The sequence below is a fragment of the Sebastes umbrosus genome, chromosome 24, assembly GCF_015220745.1.
Source record: "Sebastes umbrosus isolate fSebUmb1 chromosome 24, fSebUmb1.pri, whole genome shotgun sequence".
In the NCBI taxonomy this organism is placed as follows: domain Eukaryota; kingdom Metazoa; phylum Chordata; class Actinopteri; order Perciformes; family Sebastidae; genus Sebastes; species Sebastes umbrosus.
In genome coordinates, this window is record NC_051292.1 from 14707560 (window position 1) to 14725200 (window position 17641).

The following is a 17641-nucleotide window of genomic DNA, read 5'->3' on the forward strand; positions in this document are numbered from 1 at the left end:
GAAACCAAAAGTAACGTTGACTTATTTTGACAAGTCAGTCTTTAGTCACGTGACTCGTCGGTATAGCCAGTCCCGTGAGTCACGTCAGTCGTTAGTATCGCCAGTCCCATGAGTCACGTCAGTCGTTCGTATCGTCAGTCGTTTGTCAGTCTTTAGTATCGTCAGTCACGTGACTCACGTTAGTATCGTCAGTCTTTAGTATCGTCAGTCCCATGAGTCACGTCAGTCATTAGTATCGACAGTCTTTAGTATCGGCAGTCTCATGACTCACGTCAGTTGTTAGTATCGTCAGTCCCGTGAGTCACGTCAGTCGTTAGTATCGTCAGTCTTTAGTATCGCCAGTCCCATGAGTCACATCAGTCGTTTGTATCGTCAGTCGTTAGTATCGCCAGTCCCATGAGTCACATCAGTCGTTTGTATCGTCAGTCGTTAGTATTGCCAGTCCCATGAGTCACGTCAGTCATTAGTATCGTCAGTCTTTAGCATCGCCAGTACCGTGAGTCACGTCAGTCGTTAGTATCGTCAGTCTATAGTATCGCCAGTCCCGTGAGTCACGTCAGTCTTTAGTATCGCCAGTCCCGTGAGTCACGTCAGTCGTTAGTATCGTCAGTCTTTAGTATCGCCAGTCCCGTGAGTCACGTCAGTCGTTAGTCACGTCAGTCTTTAGTATCGCCAGTCCCGTGAATCACGTCAGTCGTTTGTCACGTGTCTTTAGTATCGCCAGTCTTGTGAGTCACGTCAGTCATTAGTCACGTCAGTCTTTAGTATCGCCAGTCCAGTGAGTCACATCAGTCGTTAGTCACGTCAGTCGTTAGTCACGTCAGTCTTTAGTATCGCCAGTCCAGTGAGTCACATCAGTCGTTAGTCACGTCAGTCTTTAGTATCGCCAGTCCCGTGAGTTACGTCAGTCTTTAGTATCGCCAGTCCAGTGAGTCACGAGTTGTTAGTTTGAGTCCGCTAAGGGCGGGAGGAGGGGTGGTGGATGGGTCAAACAACAACTAGACTTTGAACGAGGAGACCCGTGTACGTCAGTCTTTAATAACGTGACTCGTTGTCGTCAGTATCGCTCTCTCTCCTCTCTGTCAAAATGACACACACGCTTCTACTGGAAGGCTGTCAAATAACTTTGTGTGCATTTCAGGGAGAAACAGCCCCTGCTTAATTACTGCCGTGCTAATTGAATCCCGGTGTGAGTGATGTATGGGGATAGGACTCTCTGTGACAGAATGAAAATGAAATAGTATTAAGCAGCCAAGTAGATAATCCATTTAGGAATGTCTGGGAAACGAGAAGGATTAGTTAATGCAGCGCCATATGGCTCGGCTGTCAAAAGACATCAAAGGTGGTGGAAATCTAAAATGCTTTCATTCTCAGTCTCTCTCTGTTTCTCTGTCTTTAAATTTTTTTTTTTTACCAGAATTCTTCAGTCTCTGACAAACTAAACAAACCTGCCCCGGGCACATCAGAACAAATTGTCAGTCTGTTGTGCCTGGCTTATTTAAATTCTATATTTTTCAGATGTTACATTTTACCTGAGCTTTTGTAAAATGGACCCATTGGAGAAACCTTGGATTTATAATTAAAGAACTTAAAGATACAGTGTAATTTTTGTTGGATGAACAACTTCTACTGTAAACATCTCATTAAGGATGATTCTTACCCTGAAGGGTGTTAATCACAGTTGCAGCCAGTGCTGGAAAAGGGGGGGTCATGTGAGGTTGGATATCCAATTAGGAGCGTTTGTTAGCTGTCACAGGGAAGTGATGAACCCTTCAGAGAGTCATCTGGTCAGAAAAAAAGTTACAGTTTTTGTCAAAAATTAAAACTTTTATGAGTGACCTTGTGCAGTATATGCTGTCTCCGCAAAAAAAAAAAAACTAGGTCTTCACGACCTTCAACAACAGGTGAAAAAGCAGCTTTGCAAAAGTGATGATTTGTTCCCGTCACAGCCAACAATTTGGACAGTAATGGCTGTGTGGAGGTGAGAAAGGAGCCAGGGTTTCAACTTCTCCCTCAAGTTTTCTACTTTTCATTCTTTACACAACCATTTCTGTCACTTTTCATGACAAGTGCAACACTATGAATGCCACTGCACTGCACTGTAATGTGCGCTGAACCCAGCGTTCTAAGTGAAAGGCCCACTAGGCTACAGCAATAACTAATTCCCCCCCAGCTGTAAAGGTACATACGTTAACAAGGAGTGTCACTGAGAAGGGCATTGAACAGTGGAAGAGAAGCTTCCGTATTCTCCATGGAAAGGGTGTTCAACAGTCCACAGAGGGTTCGCAACATCCAACATTGCTGCGCTTGCAATACTGCACAATATATGCAGAATGCAGAACTACTATAGACACTGTAACACATTGTGAAGGCTGACATGGATAATTTCACTAATGCATGCAGTTTATGAAGCACAAACACAAATGGCTTGCCAGTATTTACTCAGAGCTTACTATGCAAATGGCTTCGAGGTAAATATCGTCTCACCCTAACTATTTACTTTGGCATCATATTTCTGCATGTATAACCAACATGGCTTAGTAACTAGAGATGATGAGCCTATAAAGCCTACACATAAAATGAGGTCCTGGCTCAGCGTTTTTCAGATCATATAAAGTGTCAGAAAACTACAATATATCATCGTAACTTCTACATTCCAGCTCCCCGGAGTAATCCATCTCCTTACTGAAAGTCACTGTAAGAAGCCTCATCATTTTAAAGGAACATTTAAGAGGGATAGAAATGGAATATGATATTAATAAGTAGGTTTTCTTTAATATCACCTGAAAATAAGAGTTGTATTTTTGTTACCTTGAGGCCTTTACACACGTGATGGATAGACAACACTAAATGCGAAATACTCGCCTGCGAATATTGTGTATTTAGGGCTTTTATTGTGAAGGAGTGGATCTGGTCTGCGCTGCATTTGTCAAGGTTGAAAGGAGTAATAAAGTTGGCCGTTCTGGTTCAGACTAAGGAGCCTCATTGTTGTTGTTTCATAAATATAGGTGCAACTCAACCCGTGATTCAACGTGATTGGTTGATGCCTTTATTTTTTATGTAAAAGCTCAGAAAATCATCACTTTTTTGCAGCGTAATATTTGTGTTCTGTGTGAAAATATTCTTGATAAAAACAATAGTTCGAAAAAATATATTGACGTGCGAATTAATCACACAAAAGAAACACCCCCAGTGTGGTACGCCTTTAGGATGAGCCGTTTATATCTACATAGGGAGCGGGTCCTCTTCACGCAGCATGCGTTTGTCTACAGTAGCCCAGAACAGACAAACGAAACACTGAATCTAGATAGGGACATTCGCGTTTTTTGCGTTGGCCACTGTTGTTCTCCTACACGCTTTGCGCACAGGCGAAGTTTCAGTTGGTTGCAATCTGCAACCGCAGTGCTAGATAGCGCCAGATGTGACATGTTCTCACTCCCAACTCAAATCATCAAATACCGCCGCTTGGTCAGTGCCCCTCAGCCTCAGAGACCGACGCACGGGGTACCCCTCTTGCGTTACTTTTGGACGGACCATGGACATGCTTGTTACAAGCATAGTGTCCTTTCAAAATAAACTTCAGTTTTCACAGGAAGTTAGGTTTAGGCAACACAACCGCTTAGTTAGGGTTAGGAAACGGTCGTGATTGACGTCAACTTCACTGACTTGACTTACGTAACTCACGGGACTGACGATACTAAACGACTCACTTGACTAGCGACTCACGGGGCTGACAATACTAAACACTGATGTGACTCACGGGACTGACGAGTCATTTGACTAGCGACTCACAGGGCTGACGATACTAAACGACTCACGTGACTACCGACTCACGGGACTGACGAAACGACTCACGTGACTACCGACTCACGGGACTGACGATACTAAACCCTGACGTGACTCACTGGACTGACAATACCAACGAGTCACGTAACTAAAGACTGACATGACAAAGTAAGTCAACGTTACTTTTAGTTTCACACGGGACACGAACAGCGGTCTCCTGGTTGAAAATCTTGTGTTTGTTTGACCCATACACCGGCCCTCCCACCCGCCCTTAACGGACTCTCATACTATTAATACTACGTTACTTACTCCGACCGTCGAATATCGCCGCTGGTGGGTTTACATTGGAGTTAGTTGAAAGCCCAGTTCATCACGTACTTGGTTTCCGATGCTGAGGGGCACTTACCAAACGGCGGTATTTGACGAGTTGGGAGTGAGAACGAGTTGCCAGATCCTACACACTGCACCTTTAACTTTCAGCACCATTTCAAGGAGAGATTCTGAGATGCTTGATGAATAGAGGTGTTCAGATAACTGCACAGACCAGCTCAACAGAAGCCAATGAAATGTCTTTGTATCACTGCACAGCTGCTAAGCAGTGCTAAACCAATCCAGACTAACTATGGCCTCACAGTTTCTTAGTAGGAAGTCAAGTTAAACTTTGAGTGTCTTGTTTTGTAGGTCAGTGGATCTGCTTTGTTCGAGTTCGGTGTGTCAGCACTTGGCGGCTTGTCGCCATGATTTCATTATTGTGAGTCTGACTTCAGTGTGATCTCTTGTTACCGCACGCAACGGAGCAGACCCTCCACCAATTACTGTTGGCTTGGCTCATCTGTTGCTGGGGCAACACACCCGCAGAGGAAGGCGAGCTCATTTCCGCAGGTAATCTATGGACAGAAATCAACAACCGCACACACACACACACAGACGATATGCAAAACACATGCAGAGTATGTCTTCCCTTCATCCCCGACCTAACACCTGCCTTTTACTGTTCACTTTATCTGCCGCTTTCATCTTTTCTTGCTCCCCCTCCCCCTTCTGTTTCTTCCATCATCTATTACTCCAACCATGTCCTTTGTCTTCCCTCCCTCATGTCCTTTATTCCTTCCTCTCTCTCTCCACCTTCTATCTTTTGCTTCCTTCCTCCATCTTTCCTCTCATCCTCTCTCTCTCCCCCTCCATTCTTGCCCCGGCAGGCTGCAGATGGTGCTTAATGGACGCATAACTGAGCGTAACTGCCTCGTGAATAATTCCACAGGCACAAGGTGAGCCATAGGACAGCTCCATATGTGGGCACACAGAGAGGTAAGCGCACACACAAACTACAGAATGTAACTGCCTATAACAAGTATTGGAACTATATTGGAAGTTTTCATGCTGTATTGTCTTACAACATTGAACATATTTAATCAATGTGGCTTTTTGGATACTGATGAACAGAAAAAGATCCTTCAATGTCAAAGTGGAAACAGATCCCTACGAAGTAATCTAAATAAATAATCCACCAATTTAGTAGATGCACCTTCGGCAGCAATCAACTCAATGCTAAATGAATATTCTTCTCACCATATCATGCTCACCATGGCTTGACAATATACTGTGAGGGTTTTTACATTTTAATATTCTTATTGGCATGTTTTCGAACAGCAACTTAGACCCCATTTACATTAAAATGTGTTTCGTATCCAGATTTTGTATCCTAGATATGATTTAACCCTGAAGCGAATGCAATACCGCCCCCGCTGCTCCGATTCTCCAGAGAAGATGACTGATTAATATGTGTCTCTAGTGTGTCTCTCTCATTGAGATCCAATAGCGATCCGATGGCTCTGTCTGAAAGGGCTGAGTGGAAGCTTCCGGCGGCTAACCCTCGAACGTGACTTTTGTGAATTGAGATCCGATCTGATGAATTTAGAGCTGTCCGCTTGTGATCGGATCACCCAAGACGCACGTCAATGCCAGGTGTGAACAGGACCATACTGTTCAGTAGTTGTTAGGTAAATTCTCACACTCCAACAGCTCCCTTTGTGGTCTGTATGCAGGTTGCTGTCCAGTAACATCCGTTGTTGCACCCTAAAGTGTAACATCCCCTACTGTATAATATTCTCTAATAGCACCACTCGTTCGTCTCTGGCACTGTCTATTTAGTGAATCCGACTTCCCTCACAGAGAGAAGCAACACAGTTTTAGGATACAGGTTCTTGGATGAGGCCCAATGTCTTGCTGGAAAACAAATCTTCTCCCCAGCGGCAGCTTTCTTTCAGACTGCATCAGGATTTCACTGTATTATGCTGGATTAATTTCTACCCTCTACCCCTCCACAGCATGGTGCTGCCACCACCATGCATTCACGGTGATGAACGAAGTCTTCCCAGCTGACTTCAGAATCTAAATCTGTAATGATTTCTTTTACAGTGGCTTTCTTTTTCGCCTTTCTCCCACAAAGCTGCTGCTGCTGGTGAAGCACCAACTTGCTGTATGCAAAGTCTCTCCAGTCTGAGCCTCTGAAGCTTGGAATCCTTCAGAGATGTCACAGGTCTCTTGGTGGCTTCCCTCATTTGTCCTCTTCTTGCACGCTCACCCAGGTTTGATGACAGCCAGCTCGAGGCACATTTACAGCTCTGCCGTACTATTTCCATTTCTTAACGACTGATTTAATTGTACTCCGAAGGATGTTCAGTCACTTGGAAATGTTCTTGTATCCGTCCCCTTTTCAATCATCTTTTCATGGAGTTCTTTGGAGTGCTCCTTTGTCTTCATGGTGGATGTTTTGTCACGATACTGACTGGCCAAAAGTTCCAGATACAGGTGTATATATAGTACAATCAACTTAAATCCCCTGACTGCACACAGGTGAACTATGTTCCATTTTTTTCAAAGTGAAATGCCCACTCAGCCGCTGCAAAAAGCAGTGACGTAGGTTACGAAAGTAAGCTAATCGAAACTATATAATAAGGTTATGTATAATGTGAATGTTAGCACTAGCTAGCTGAGTCAACGTTAGCTGGGCTAAGTTTGGAAATAACTGAAAGAGTTAGTTTGGATTTTTTTAAGTGGGGTTGTATGTATACTCCTGTGTTCTGCGAGGTAAAATTACTGTTTTTGTGAATGGAGTCTGGTGGCTTTGAAGAAAGCGATATAACGGCTTCCCCGTCAGAAATGGCTGTCTGATGGCGAGGTAAAGCAGCTGTGGACGGGAGCAGTAGGAAAACGTATTTTAGCCACCTAAAAAAAAAAAAAAATCAGTATCAGTTTAAGTGTACGCTATATTTAGAATATTTTCACCGCTTTACCTCGCGGTCAGACAGCCCTCTCTGGCGGGGAACTGGAACTTCAAGACTAAACCAGACTCCATTCACAAAAACAGTAATTTTACCTCGCAGAACACAGGAGTTGCTGGTCTACTGCTGCATCAATCGGTTAGTTTGTTTGTCTCGTTGTGTGACTTTTGGATCTGAAATAACGTGGCGTCCACAGCAGTACACCGCTTAGCTTCCATGCCGGTACGACCGCCACCTAAGTTACTGTACTAGAGTTATTTCCCTGACTATATGGACGTATATATACTATTTATGTATCAGCGTCATCATGCAGAAGCCGACGTCAGGACACATGGGAGAAAAGTTTTTATAAGGGCTTGAAAGGAAAATAGCATTTTGACACTAAAACATATGTACTTTGACCAACATTTGAATGTTCAGATTTGAATACATACGGAACACCACTTAAAGGATCTTTTTCTGTTATACAGTGCCAAAGCCACATTAAATCTATTTTGATTGCAAAACAATAAAACATTGGATCTTCCAAGGAGGGTGAATGTTCTTTTATAGACACAATATATACTATTTAAATAGTGAGGAAATTGAACTGAAATCTGAAATATCCGCTGAGACTTATTAAAAATTCTTGGCTGAAAATGCAGCTACATATACAAGGCTTTACAGTAGAGCCTGACAGCCATGTGTGCTGTGTGGGATGTATTTGTATGCACACAGGGCCACACGCTGGGCAACCTCTTAAGGCTCATGTGGTTTGATTTATTAAATACTGAGCTTTTCAGAAAGGTTGCAGTGTATTTCAAGGTTGTCCTGGTTAGTGTAATGTAATGTGGGGTGGCAATATCTGTCTAACAGAGGATCATAAGGGGAGGGATGAATGAAACCAAGTTGGTAACATTTTACATGAAATGGACTCTGAGGCATAATAGGGACACCATAACCATTACTAGCATTTATTGCTCATCATACGTCTGATACCTGCTGAATGTGTAAAACTTCAGGGACATTGGCTCTTTCTCATGAAGAACACTGATGAGGTGAACGCCATTATCCTTTAGTGGTTTTACTTATTCAATCTATACCATTCACAAAGAAGGACAAGGACATGAGGAGGAGGATTTTTTTTTTTTTTTTGCCAACTATAGTGTCAGTTAACAACCCTTCTCACTCCCAACTCGTCAAATGCAGCCGAATTTGTAAGCGCCCCTCGGCATCAGAGACCAACGCATGGAGGCAGCCTTTAGCAACAGTATGTGACAAACCGGGCTTTCAACTAACTCCAATGTAAACCAACCAGCGGCGATATTCAACGGTCGGAGCAAGTGGCGTAGTATTAACAGTGTGATTTATTTTGACAAGTCAGTCTTAAGTCACTTGTTGTTAGTCACATGAGTCATTAGTATCGTCAGTCCTGTGAGTCACGAGTCGTTAGTTACATGAGTAACGTTAGTTAACGTCAACCACAACCGTTTCCAACCCTAACTAAATGGTTGTGTTGCCTAAACCTAACTTCCTGTGAAAACTGAAGTTTATTTTGAAAGGACACTATGCATGTAACGAGCGTATATTGACACGCCGTCCCTGGTCCATCCAAAAGTAACGCAAGATGGGTATCCCATGCGTGAGTCTCCACTCTCCTGACCAAGCGGCGGTATTTGACAAATTGGGAGTGAGAATGTGTGGTAATAACAGTACATGCAATGTATTACAACATGTATGATGATGACTTTGGAGAGTATTGTTAAAATGAAGGCATTACTGATTTAAAAAAAAAGCAAAATTCAAAAGACTGGACTTTTTTTTTCAAGTTCAAGAGTTTTCAAAATTATCCTTTTAATTTAATTTTGACAAAAAAAGCTTGTTCATAAAAAGTGCTGATGAGAAACACTTACACAACTAATGACCCATGTTAAGAGAAAAAAGGACAAATGGTGAAACCCATCACCATCACCACCATGTGGCAATGTGCCTGTCCAAATATAAAGTTATCTAGTTGAAGGTGACATTGTGGCTATAATTCAAACATAAAAAGTCGAACTAGACAAAAATGACGATCCTTAGCTGTATTGAGAGCGTGAAGATGTCCTTTATCTACGGACTTTGAGAGGGGACGAGTTAGCCAGGGCGGGAAGCCGAAGGTTACGAGCCACAAAGTTCTGCATCCTGGCTGGAGGCAGCACAGGAGAGCTGCCTTTGGTGGATTTGGTGGATGTGGTACAGATGGGTGGGGAGTCATGAGGGATTTTCCCTCTCACCTCGTAGGTCCACTGCATGTCTGCTGCCTGTGATAAGAGGAGGAGGCTGTCAGAGGAAGCTGGAGGAAGCTCTAGTCAGTCACTATAATTCATCACAATTCATCGCCATAAAACAGAAACTACAAATAGACAGAACAGTGAATGAGATTATGTGAGAATAAATCATTTAAGTACCTGGATGGTTAGTCTCGCTCTGTGCTTGCTGTGCTCGGTGGGTGTGAAGGCCACAGTGATGAGGGCTCCGGTAGAACCAGCAGGAGGTAACATCCCTGAGGCTGGAGTCACAGTGAACTCACTGCTGCTGCCTGGGAGGAACGCTGCTGTGAACGGCTCTGGCCTTCTGCAATGGGAATGTTAGCCACTCATCACCACAAGAACTTCCCCAGGGGACAGAGAACCTTTTGAGGATCTTAAGAACTTTACATTTCAACCAGAGGAACTATAGCAAACCTTTTAGTTCCTAGTTTAGACCCTATGGTTCCAAAGCTCCTGAAACTGTATATTGTAAAAATGTATATTTTATGATGTAATGTAGTGAAACATGGATGGAATGAAAAAAAGCAAAAATCAGAGGTGAGTAATCTCACACACCTGGTGGTGCTGGTCAGACGGAAGCCCAGAGCTGAAGTCCGGCCCAATTCAGTGGTTTCAGTGAAGATGACATCGTCCACTTGAGGCTCTGTGGAGACCAGAGTGATGGGAAACTCCCAGATACTGCCGGACACACACTGCACAGCTAGGACCGCCGAGCACCTGACACACACCACATACATTACAGTTTTTTTTTAATTGTACAATTGTAACTCAATACTCAATCACCACCAAAAGTCTGTATCTACACTCCGTTTTGCACACGTTTACATACCTTTTTTACTGTTAAGTTTGTGTTTATAACATAAAAAAATGACTGTAAATTAGACTGCAATTTGCTACTTATTAATCAACAAATTTGTATCGAAAAATAACAATAAAAATACACAAACCACAAATTGAGTCATACAACACTGAGTGCCTCATTTCATTCCTGATGACCTCTATGAATGACTTGAGACAGGATGAAAAGGAGACAAGGGAGGATAGAAGGTGACGAAAAGCAGAAGACAGTGTTGACTAGCACTGCTGTTGATCAGCATGTAGCTACCCTATTCAAGTATATACAGTGAATATACACACGGTTGTTTTGTATTGCATTACTGGAATTACTTTAGGAAAATAAAGTCTACAGAAGCATACTGCAGCTTTTTTTTTTAGGTCAGTGAGTGACAAAGATTACTTGTTGTGAGACAAACGTCAGAGTTCTGGTACTAGAGATGTTCCGATACCATTTTTTCCTTCCCGATATCGATTCCGAGTCCTGTACTTATGTATCGGGAGATACAAGTACAGATCTGATATCCATCCATCATCCGTAACTGCTTATCCTATTCAATGTGAGAGTAACTGTTTGCCGAGCTGCATGTTGTTAAAGAGAACTATGTGAAGAGATCTGAAAAAGTATATTGAATAGTATAGTATAAAGAACAAAGTAGAGTGTGTGTGTACATGGGAAGTGAGTGGTGAATCAAGAGAGAGAGAGCGGCAGCGATGGGAGCGAGTAACGATATAGACTCCGGCCCAAGCAGGAAAAGTTAACAGTGTTTGGTTTGTCTGTTCTGGGCTACTGTAGAAACATGGCGGAGCAACATGGTGGATTCCATGAAGAGGATCTGCTCCATATGTAGATATGAAGGGCTCATTCTAAGGTAACCAAAACACAACGGTTCTTATTTCCAGGTGATTATACAGTAAAGAAAACATACTTATTAGTATTATATTCCATTTCTGCCAATAGATCCCCCTAAATATTACACACTGTTCCTTTAAGCTACACACCTGGACCATGTTAAAAACACTGCTCACACTCGAGATTGGCACTGTGAAATAGCACTAGTGAAATAGTGGTCATTGGCTAGATACAAGCTATGTTAGCAGGAAAATTAGAGCAGGGATATTATACTGTATATGCGATGAAGGACCAAATGTATGTGGGTTTATACTTTAACCAGTTATTTTACTGATTACCTCCATCCAGAGAAGAGGAGCTCATCAGTGAAATGAGCTGCATTAGGCTCTATCTGGAATAAGAACCTGATACTGTTTGCCCTCCATGGCACACAGATGAAAACCTCTGATTCAGTCTGCTTTCCACTCATCTGTTTCCTTCAAGTCATTCTTCCACTCTGATTTATCTGGAAAAGTCCCATTTGAGCATTCCTATTTATCTACAGAAACATGATCCACTAAAGCGCTCTTTAATATTCCCGCTCTCGGCTTATGATACTTGGTCTCCTCGTCTCACTACCCACGGCAGAGGAATAACATGTAGATAATGGAAGAGCCTATTAGCGCCACCACACCCCCCGTCACTTCCTCACGGAGAACTCGTTAGCTCTCCGAGGTATTGATTCTACGAGGGCACGCCTCATTAATGGACTCCACAGATGAAGACGGGAGCTGATAAATGAATGCCCTCTTCACTCAGCAGGATGTCACATGAGGTGTACAGTAGGGAGGACAGTAGAGAACAAGTGAATGAACAGTGACATCATACTGTATATTTCCATTCTATGCAAGTTATGATGAATATATTGTAAGTAACTACAGCTTTCAACTCAAGCAAAAAGCGTTATGGAGCTGTTTTTTTTATGAGTGGGGCCTGTTTTGTTTGTATTGTGCATGCGAACAAGGACGCACATGCATGCAAGTAAATGTGGATGTAAACAATACTGGATTTAAAATACTTCAAAGACAACCTATTATGTGCCTTTTTTCCCTTTACTATAGTGTGTTATATAGTTTTTTGTGCATATAAAAGGTCTGCAAAGTTACAAAGTCCATGCCAAAGCGAGCTACTCTGGAAGACCACCACTAACATCATCGACAAGCTGCAAACATTCACTAATCACTGTCTAAGACGCATCCTTGTGATCTACTGGCCAAACACCATCAGCAACATCAACCTGTGGGAACGCACCGTACAGGAGACAGTTGAAAAGCAGCTAAAAAGGAGAAACTGGACTTGGATTTGACACACTCTAAGAAGCAAAACGGCAATAACCGAGCAGGCACTGACAAGGAATCCACAAGGCAAACGGGGAAGAGGAAGACCCAGAAACACTTGGAGAAGGAGAACGGAACAAGAGTTTAAAAAAGAAGGGACTGACGTGGAAACAGCTGGAGAAGACAGACAAGAGTGGAAACTATTCATCAATGGCCTATGTTCCGCAAGGAATACAAAGGCTAAATGAAATGAATGAATGCAGCGGGTCAGTACATGCAGATAAACATCCGCCGGATGATCTCCGGGTGGGAAACCGGCAAAGCTTCCCTTTCATCTCTCCCTCGCCCCCGGACTAAATGTTGGCCTGTGAAAGCGCCCTAAGTCAAAATAATATCCAAATGCTTTTCTCATTGACTCCCATTATAAGTGATCTTCACAAAACCATGTGTTTTAAACCTAAAAAAGTATCAAATGCCACTTCAAAGTTCATTTATTGTGTTATGGGGCTCTGACCTAACCAGTAGTGTTAAAGCAGAGGCAGCTAATGAGCCCCCTCTACCCCTGAGAGAGCACAGCTACAAACATTAAGACTCAGCACATGTAGACAGTCAGTAATAAATGAATGCGGAGGCCACACCCACCTGAGAGGGAGAGAGAGAGAGAAGATTGGAGGAAGAGTGAGGTAGAGGAGGAAGAGACTGTATTAGACAAGAGATAAATGAATGCAGTGTTTACTCACAATGCAAGTGTGTTATCTGCAGAGAGAGAGAGAGCAACAAACCCATTGTGTTTGTGTGCTGTTGTGTGTGTGAGAATGTGCTTGTTTTTCAGACTTATTATTAGCATCCTTTTATGTATTTTCATGCGCAAAGGAGATGTGCATATTTGTTCCTCTGAGTGTGCTTTTTAACTTTTGAGGTGTTTGTGTGCCTCTCTCAGAGTCGGCATAATACCCTCACAGTGTGTAGTTTCTCTCCGGTAATGAGTGTTTGTGTACGTCTACATCTCTCTCTGGTCTTTTAATGTGGTGTGTGTCTGTGGTTAGTGCCTCCAGTTTGTGAGGTGTTTGTTTGCTTTAGCTGCTAACACAACCAGCGGAGAGGTTTAACAAGGAGAACAACGGGATTTAACTCAAAAGCTACTGCAACAAAAAGACACATTCCTCAGTGTGTGTTTCATTTCCCTGCGTACTTGTCACTGTGTCACATTTTCTTTGAACGGGTTTGTGTGTGTGTGTGTTACCTGCATGTCCTGAGGGGAGCGTAGACTAGATGAAGGGTGAGTGTTACGATGCCAGTCTCGGGGTCCCTCCGCGCGGCCTCGGCGGAGGCAGACAGGCAGTCTTCCGCCTCTGAGCGCTCCGTTTTGTCGTCTGAGCGAACTGTGACGAGATAGTCCTCCGCCATCATCCGGGAAACTGTCCGGAAGTAAGAAGTGGGAAGAAGGTGGTTGAGCAGGTGCAAGGACCGGCAGAAAAAAAGAGAATTTACTGAGCTGCACTTGAGCGTATTTGAGCAAGTACTTTAAGAAATGTTTAATTTAGGCCTAATGTAAATAGTTGTACATATTTCTTATATTCTCATTTCTTATTTTCAGCATTTACTTATATTTCTCTACATATATTGTGTTATACACCGATCAGCCATAACATTAAGGCCGCTGACAGGTGAAGTGAATAACATGGATTATCTCGTTACAGTGGCACCTGGCAGTGGGGGGGGGATATATTAGACAGCAAGTGAACATTTTGAACTTTGAACTTTGTGTTGGAAGCAGAAAAAATGGGCCAGCGTAAGGATGTGAGTGACTTTGACGAGGGCCAGACGACTGGGTCAGAGCATCTCCAGAACCTACTCAATAGTAGGCAGGTGGTCATAATGTTATGGCTGATCGGTGTATATATACATAATTGACATGTTACATACTCCGTTATTTATAGGTTGCTATCCTGTCTGAAAGTCCGGTCCGTCAGATTGTTAAGAGGTTAATAGTTTATATAATAAAAGATCGATACTTGACACTTGACTCCGTGTATCAATACAATATTGCCACGCAAAATATACCGACACTATGCTGTATCGATTTTCCCCCCACACTTAATGTAATACACATTTTTAACTTGGGAAAAAGAGAGCACTGGTCTCGGATCTGATCGGTAGACACCCTGAGTTTTGGTATCAGAGTCGCTATTGGAAAAGAAAAAGACAAACAGATGTATTCCTATTTACAGTCTAGGGCTCTCCCTTAAGATCAAATGTTTTAGTAAAGCATACAGAAAGTGATACAGCTTTAGATGAGAGATGTATGTTCAGATCATTTTATTTGGCAATCTTTCTGAAAAATATTCCTCTTTCTGTGCTGGAGTAAAACCTAAAAATATCCCCTCATTGAAACAAAGTTTAAAAAAATTATCCGCAAAAATGTTCTGATATTGAAAGACTCAAAATCACAAACTGGCACACACCTTCCTGTCCTTTCTGGTCTCGATTCCCCGGCACACACCCGCTGAGCGGTACATCCACCTTCCTTTCCAGCTGGCAGCCTGCTTCACAATGGAGCACGCCAAGTGGAGAGCTCTCAACAGGCGCCTCCGTGGGAATGCCACAGAGAGGGTAAATCCAACAGATGGTTGACGGCTCCTGCTCTGACCTGAAACATTCATGTTGATATTGAGTGCGTTTGTTACACAGTATTTGGGATTAGCAGTGAACCAGTGCTGGATCTGAAAACATGCCAGGCATCTTACTGATGTAGGATATCTGTGGCAGCCCGACATCTGATACCAGACCAGCAGCTGAGTACAGCAGTTCAGAAATCAGACTGGATTTAGGATGTTTCACAGAGCTGAGGATACTAGCTGATACATTTATTTTACTGAAGACTATATGGTAACACTTTATAATAACCATCATTAATACACGCTAAATTGATGGTTTCTTAAACAGTTATTTTACTGTTAACAAACAATGAAACGATACTTAGTTATGTTTACTAATTATTAATAACTCTATCATTTACGTTATTATAACAACAAACTGTGAATAAATACTCATGTAATTAGAATGTAATTGTTATCGTCTCTTAACAGCTATAATACAATGCATAATTACTAATTATTTCATATTACACAAACTAATGATAAAATAACAGATATTATAGCATGACCAATTACTAAACATTATTAATTATCATTTCATTGTTTGTTAACAGTAAAACAACTATTAACTAAGTTTCATTTACTATCAATTTACCATTCATTAATGATTGTATTATAAAGTGTTACCAGTATACTTTGAGTGTCTTATATTTGCTTTGGCTCAATTTTCACAGCAGAATTTAAATTAGCACAAAATGCTGTAGTACTACTACTACTATTACTACTACTACTTTTGTACATTGTTAACTGAGCCAAAGCCATTGTACAATACTGTAAAAGTAATGGATCATGGTGCCTTTGTGAGCATGGGTTCCCTCCTCGTGTTCCAAGCTGTGACAGAGTGTGAATGTGTTTGTCAGTGTGTGAGTCCTGTGATGGACAACCTGTCCAGGGCGGACCCTTCCTCTCACCCAATGCGCTATAGGACAGCTTGTGATCCTGAGTGGGTATGAAAATGGATGGATGGTACATTCTAGGTACATTCTACTGCTCCCACTGTGTTGTCATAACCCCATGTAAAGCTGATTTAACTCTTCTTCATTTTGTTTACAGTGACTATGCAGAAACCTGCCTAGGTGTAGGGACAGCAGATGAGCTTTACTGAATGTCTAGAAGCTTGTCTAGGACCAGACATAGCCTCTCATGGAGAAAATAAGACACACACACCTCTTGTTGTCTGCACTGAAGGTACTGTTGCTGCTGCGGGGCTTCATAGTGATGCAGAGCCAGGCCTTTTGGAGCTCCATAGAGTTCGGCGCAAACACTACAGGCACATCAAAACTGGCCCCTTCACAGATCTGGATACCTGCAGCCAAGATGGAGGACAGTCAACAAAAGTTTTCTGTCTGGTAATCAAATAAGAAATAGAAACTTTCCCTCTGGTAACCTTAGCTATGGTTACCAGAGTGGAAGTTTAAAATACATTGCAATGTGGACATCTGCAAAATGATTGAGGTTGATTCCAACTACAAGAAACAAACTTTGTCTTGTAAGAAAAGTATATTTGGATTTATTTAGAAGCTGATGAAGACTTAAAGCTCTCTGTCAGTTAGTAAAGCTTTAGATACGAGGACATTTATCTTGGCTTCTTTTAAATCTGGAGAAACACCGAAAATCTGCTGGATACTTTTTTATCTGCTTTGTTGCCAACTGACAGGATTTTTGTCTCATCTAAAGCTGAAGTTGGTAAGTTTGAGCGAATATGATAAAAAAAATAAGTTATTTTTATAAAATTATACTATCACTATATTGTGATAGTAGTGCATGAGACAGATAATCTGTGAACCAATCAGATCCGAGCAGTCTCTGAGCAGCTGTCAGCTCGCGAACTCCGATCAAACAGTCTAAACTAGGCAGCGCTGATCAAATATGAATCAATATTCTGTTACTGTAATGACTATTTCTCTCATAAAATGTTTTCAGAAGCATCTTGTAGTGTACTGTTTAGCTGTTAGATGAGAAAGTTTGTGACCCTGCAGCCCCCGCAAATTTAATGAAGTTCTGCTGTTACAGACACCAGCTTAGAGCGGGACTGTGGTTCATGACCTGCTTTAAACTTCTTTTCAACTCCACTTGTTGACTCCATCCTTCTGGTTATCACTACAGTGTATTTTTTTGATCACTTGCTCCACCAGCAGCAAAGTTATAACTGCCTGTTCCCACAGGATCCCAGTCCTAATGGCGTCCTCTAATGGCCAACACAGACTACACGATATCAGCCTGATTAGAGCCCAACACGGCAGTCTTAGGATGTTGACTCGGATCAGGAACGATAAATAAGTGTCGTGTGCGACAAGCGATTGTTTTATCTTGTGTAGTGTGTCATAGTACATGACAACCGATGCCGCGTCTGTGACGCCTCACGACGTCCCGACAGAAAGTCTAGCATGTTTGATTTTTTTTTTTGCTTTCCACGACGTGTTCCGTCACGGCCGTGAATTTGACCAGCTGAGCGCAGACGCACACAGCGGTAAACAGAAGCACATGGATACTTATTATGCAGAATGATGTCATCAGACCTTCCCGGCTCAACTGCTGCCGGACCTCGCAGTAGGATATTCAATCTAGGTTGTGTCGGAGTAAAAAAACACCACTGCCGTTGCGTCTTTACGCATTGAGC

General features: G+C 42.4%; 1 protein-coding gene across 3 annotated transcripts in view; it reads right to left on the reverse strand.

Annotated features, from left to right (window-relative positions):
* Window positions 1-8792: 8792 nt before the first annotated feature.
* The window catches only part of LOC119483913 (cilia- and flagella-associated protein 47-like), a 66345-nt gene continuing 57496 nt past the window's right edge, over window positions 8793-17641 (reverse strand). For 2 of the 3 annotated variants that reach the window (XM_037762400.1, XM_037762402.1), the window contains 6 exons: window positions 16189-16327; window positions 14830-15014; window positions 13608-13782; window positions 9917-10078; window positions 9500-9665; window positions 8793-9352 (listed from right to left, as the gene is read on the reverse strand). In XM_037762400.1, the coding sequence (XP_037618328.1) occupies window positions 9158-9352; window positions 9500-9665; window positions 9917-10078; window positions 13608-13782; window positions 14830-15014; window positions 16189-16327 (1022 nt within the window). In that variant the 3' untranslated portion in view covers window positions 8793-9157. Of the gene's footprint in view, window positions 9353-9499; window positions 9666-9916; window positions 10079-12839; window positions 13007-13607; window positions 13783-14829; window positions 15015-16188; window positions 16328-17641 lie in introns of those variants that run through there. The other variant, XM_037762401.1, reaches the window with a different exon arrangement.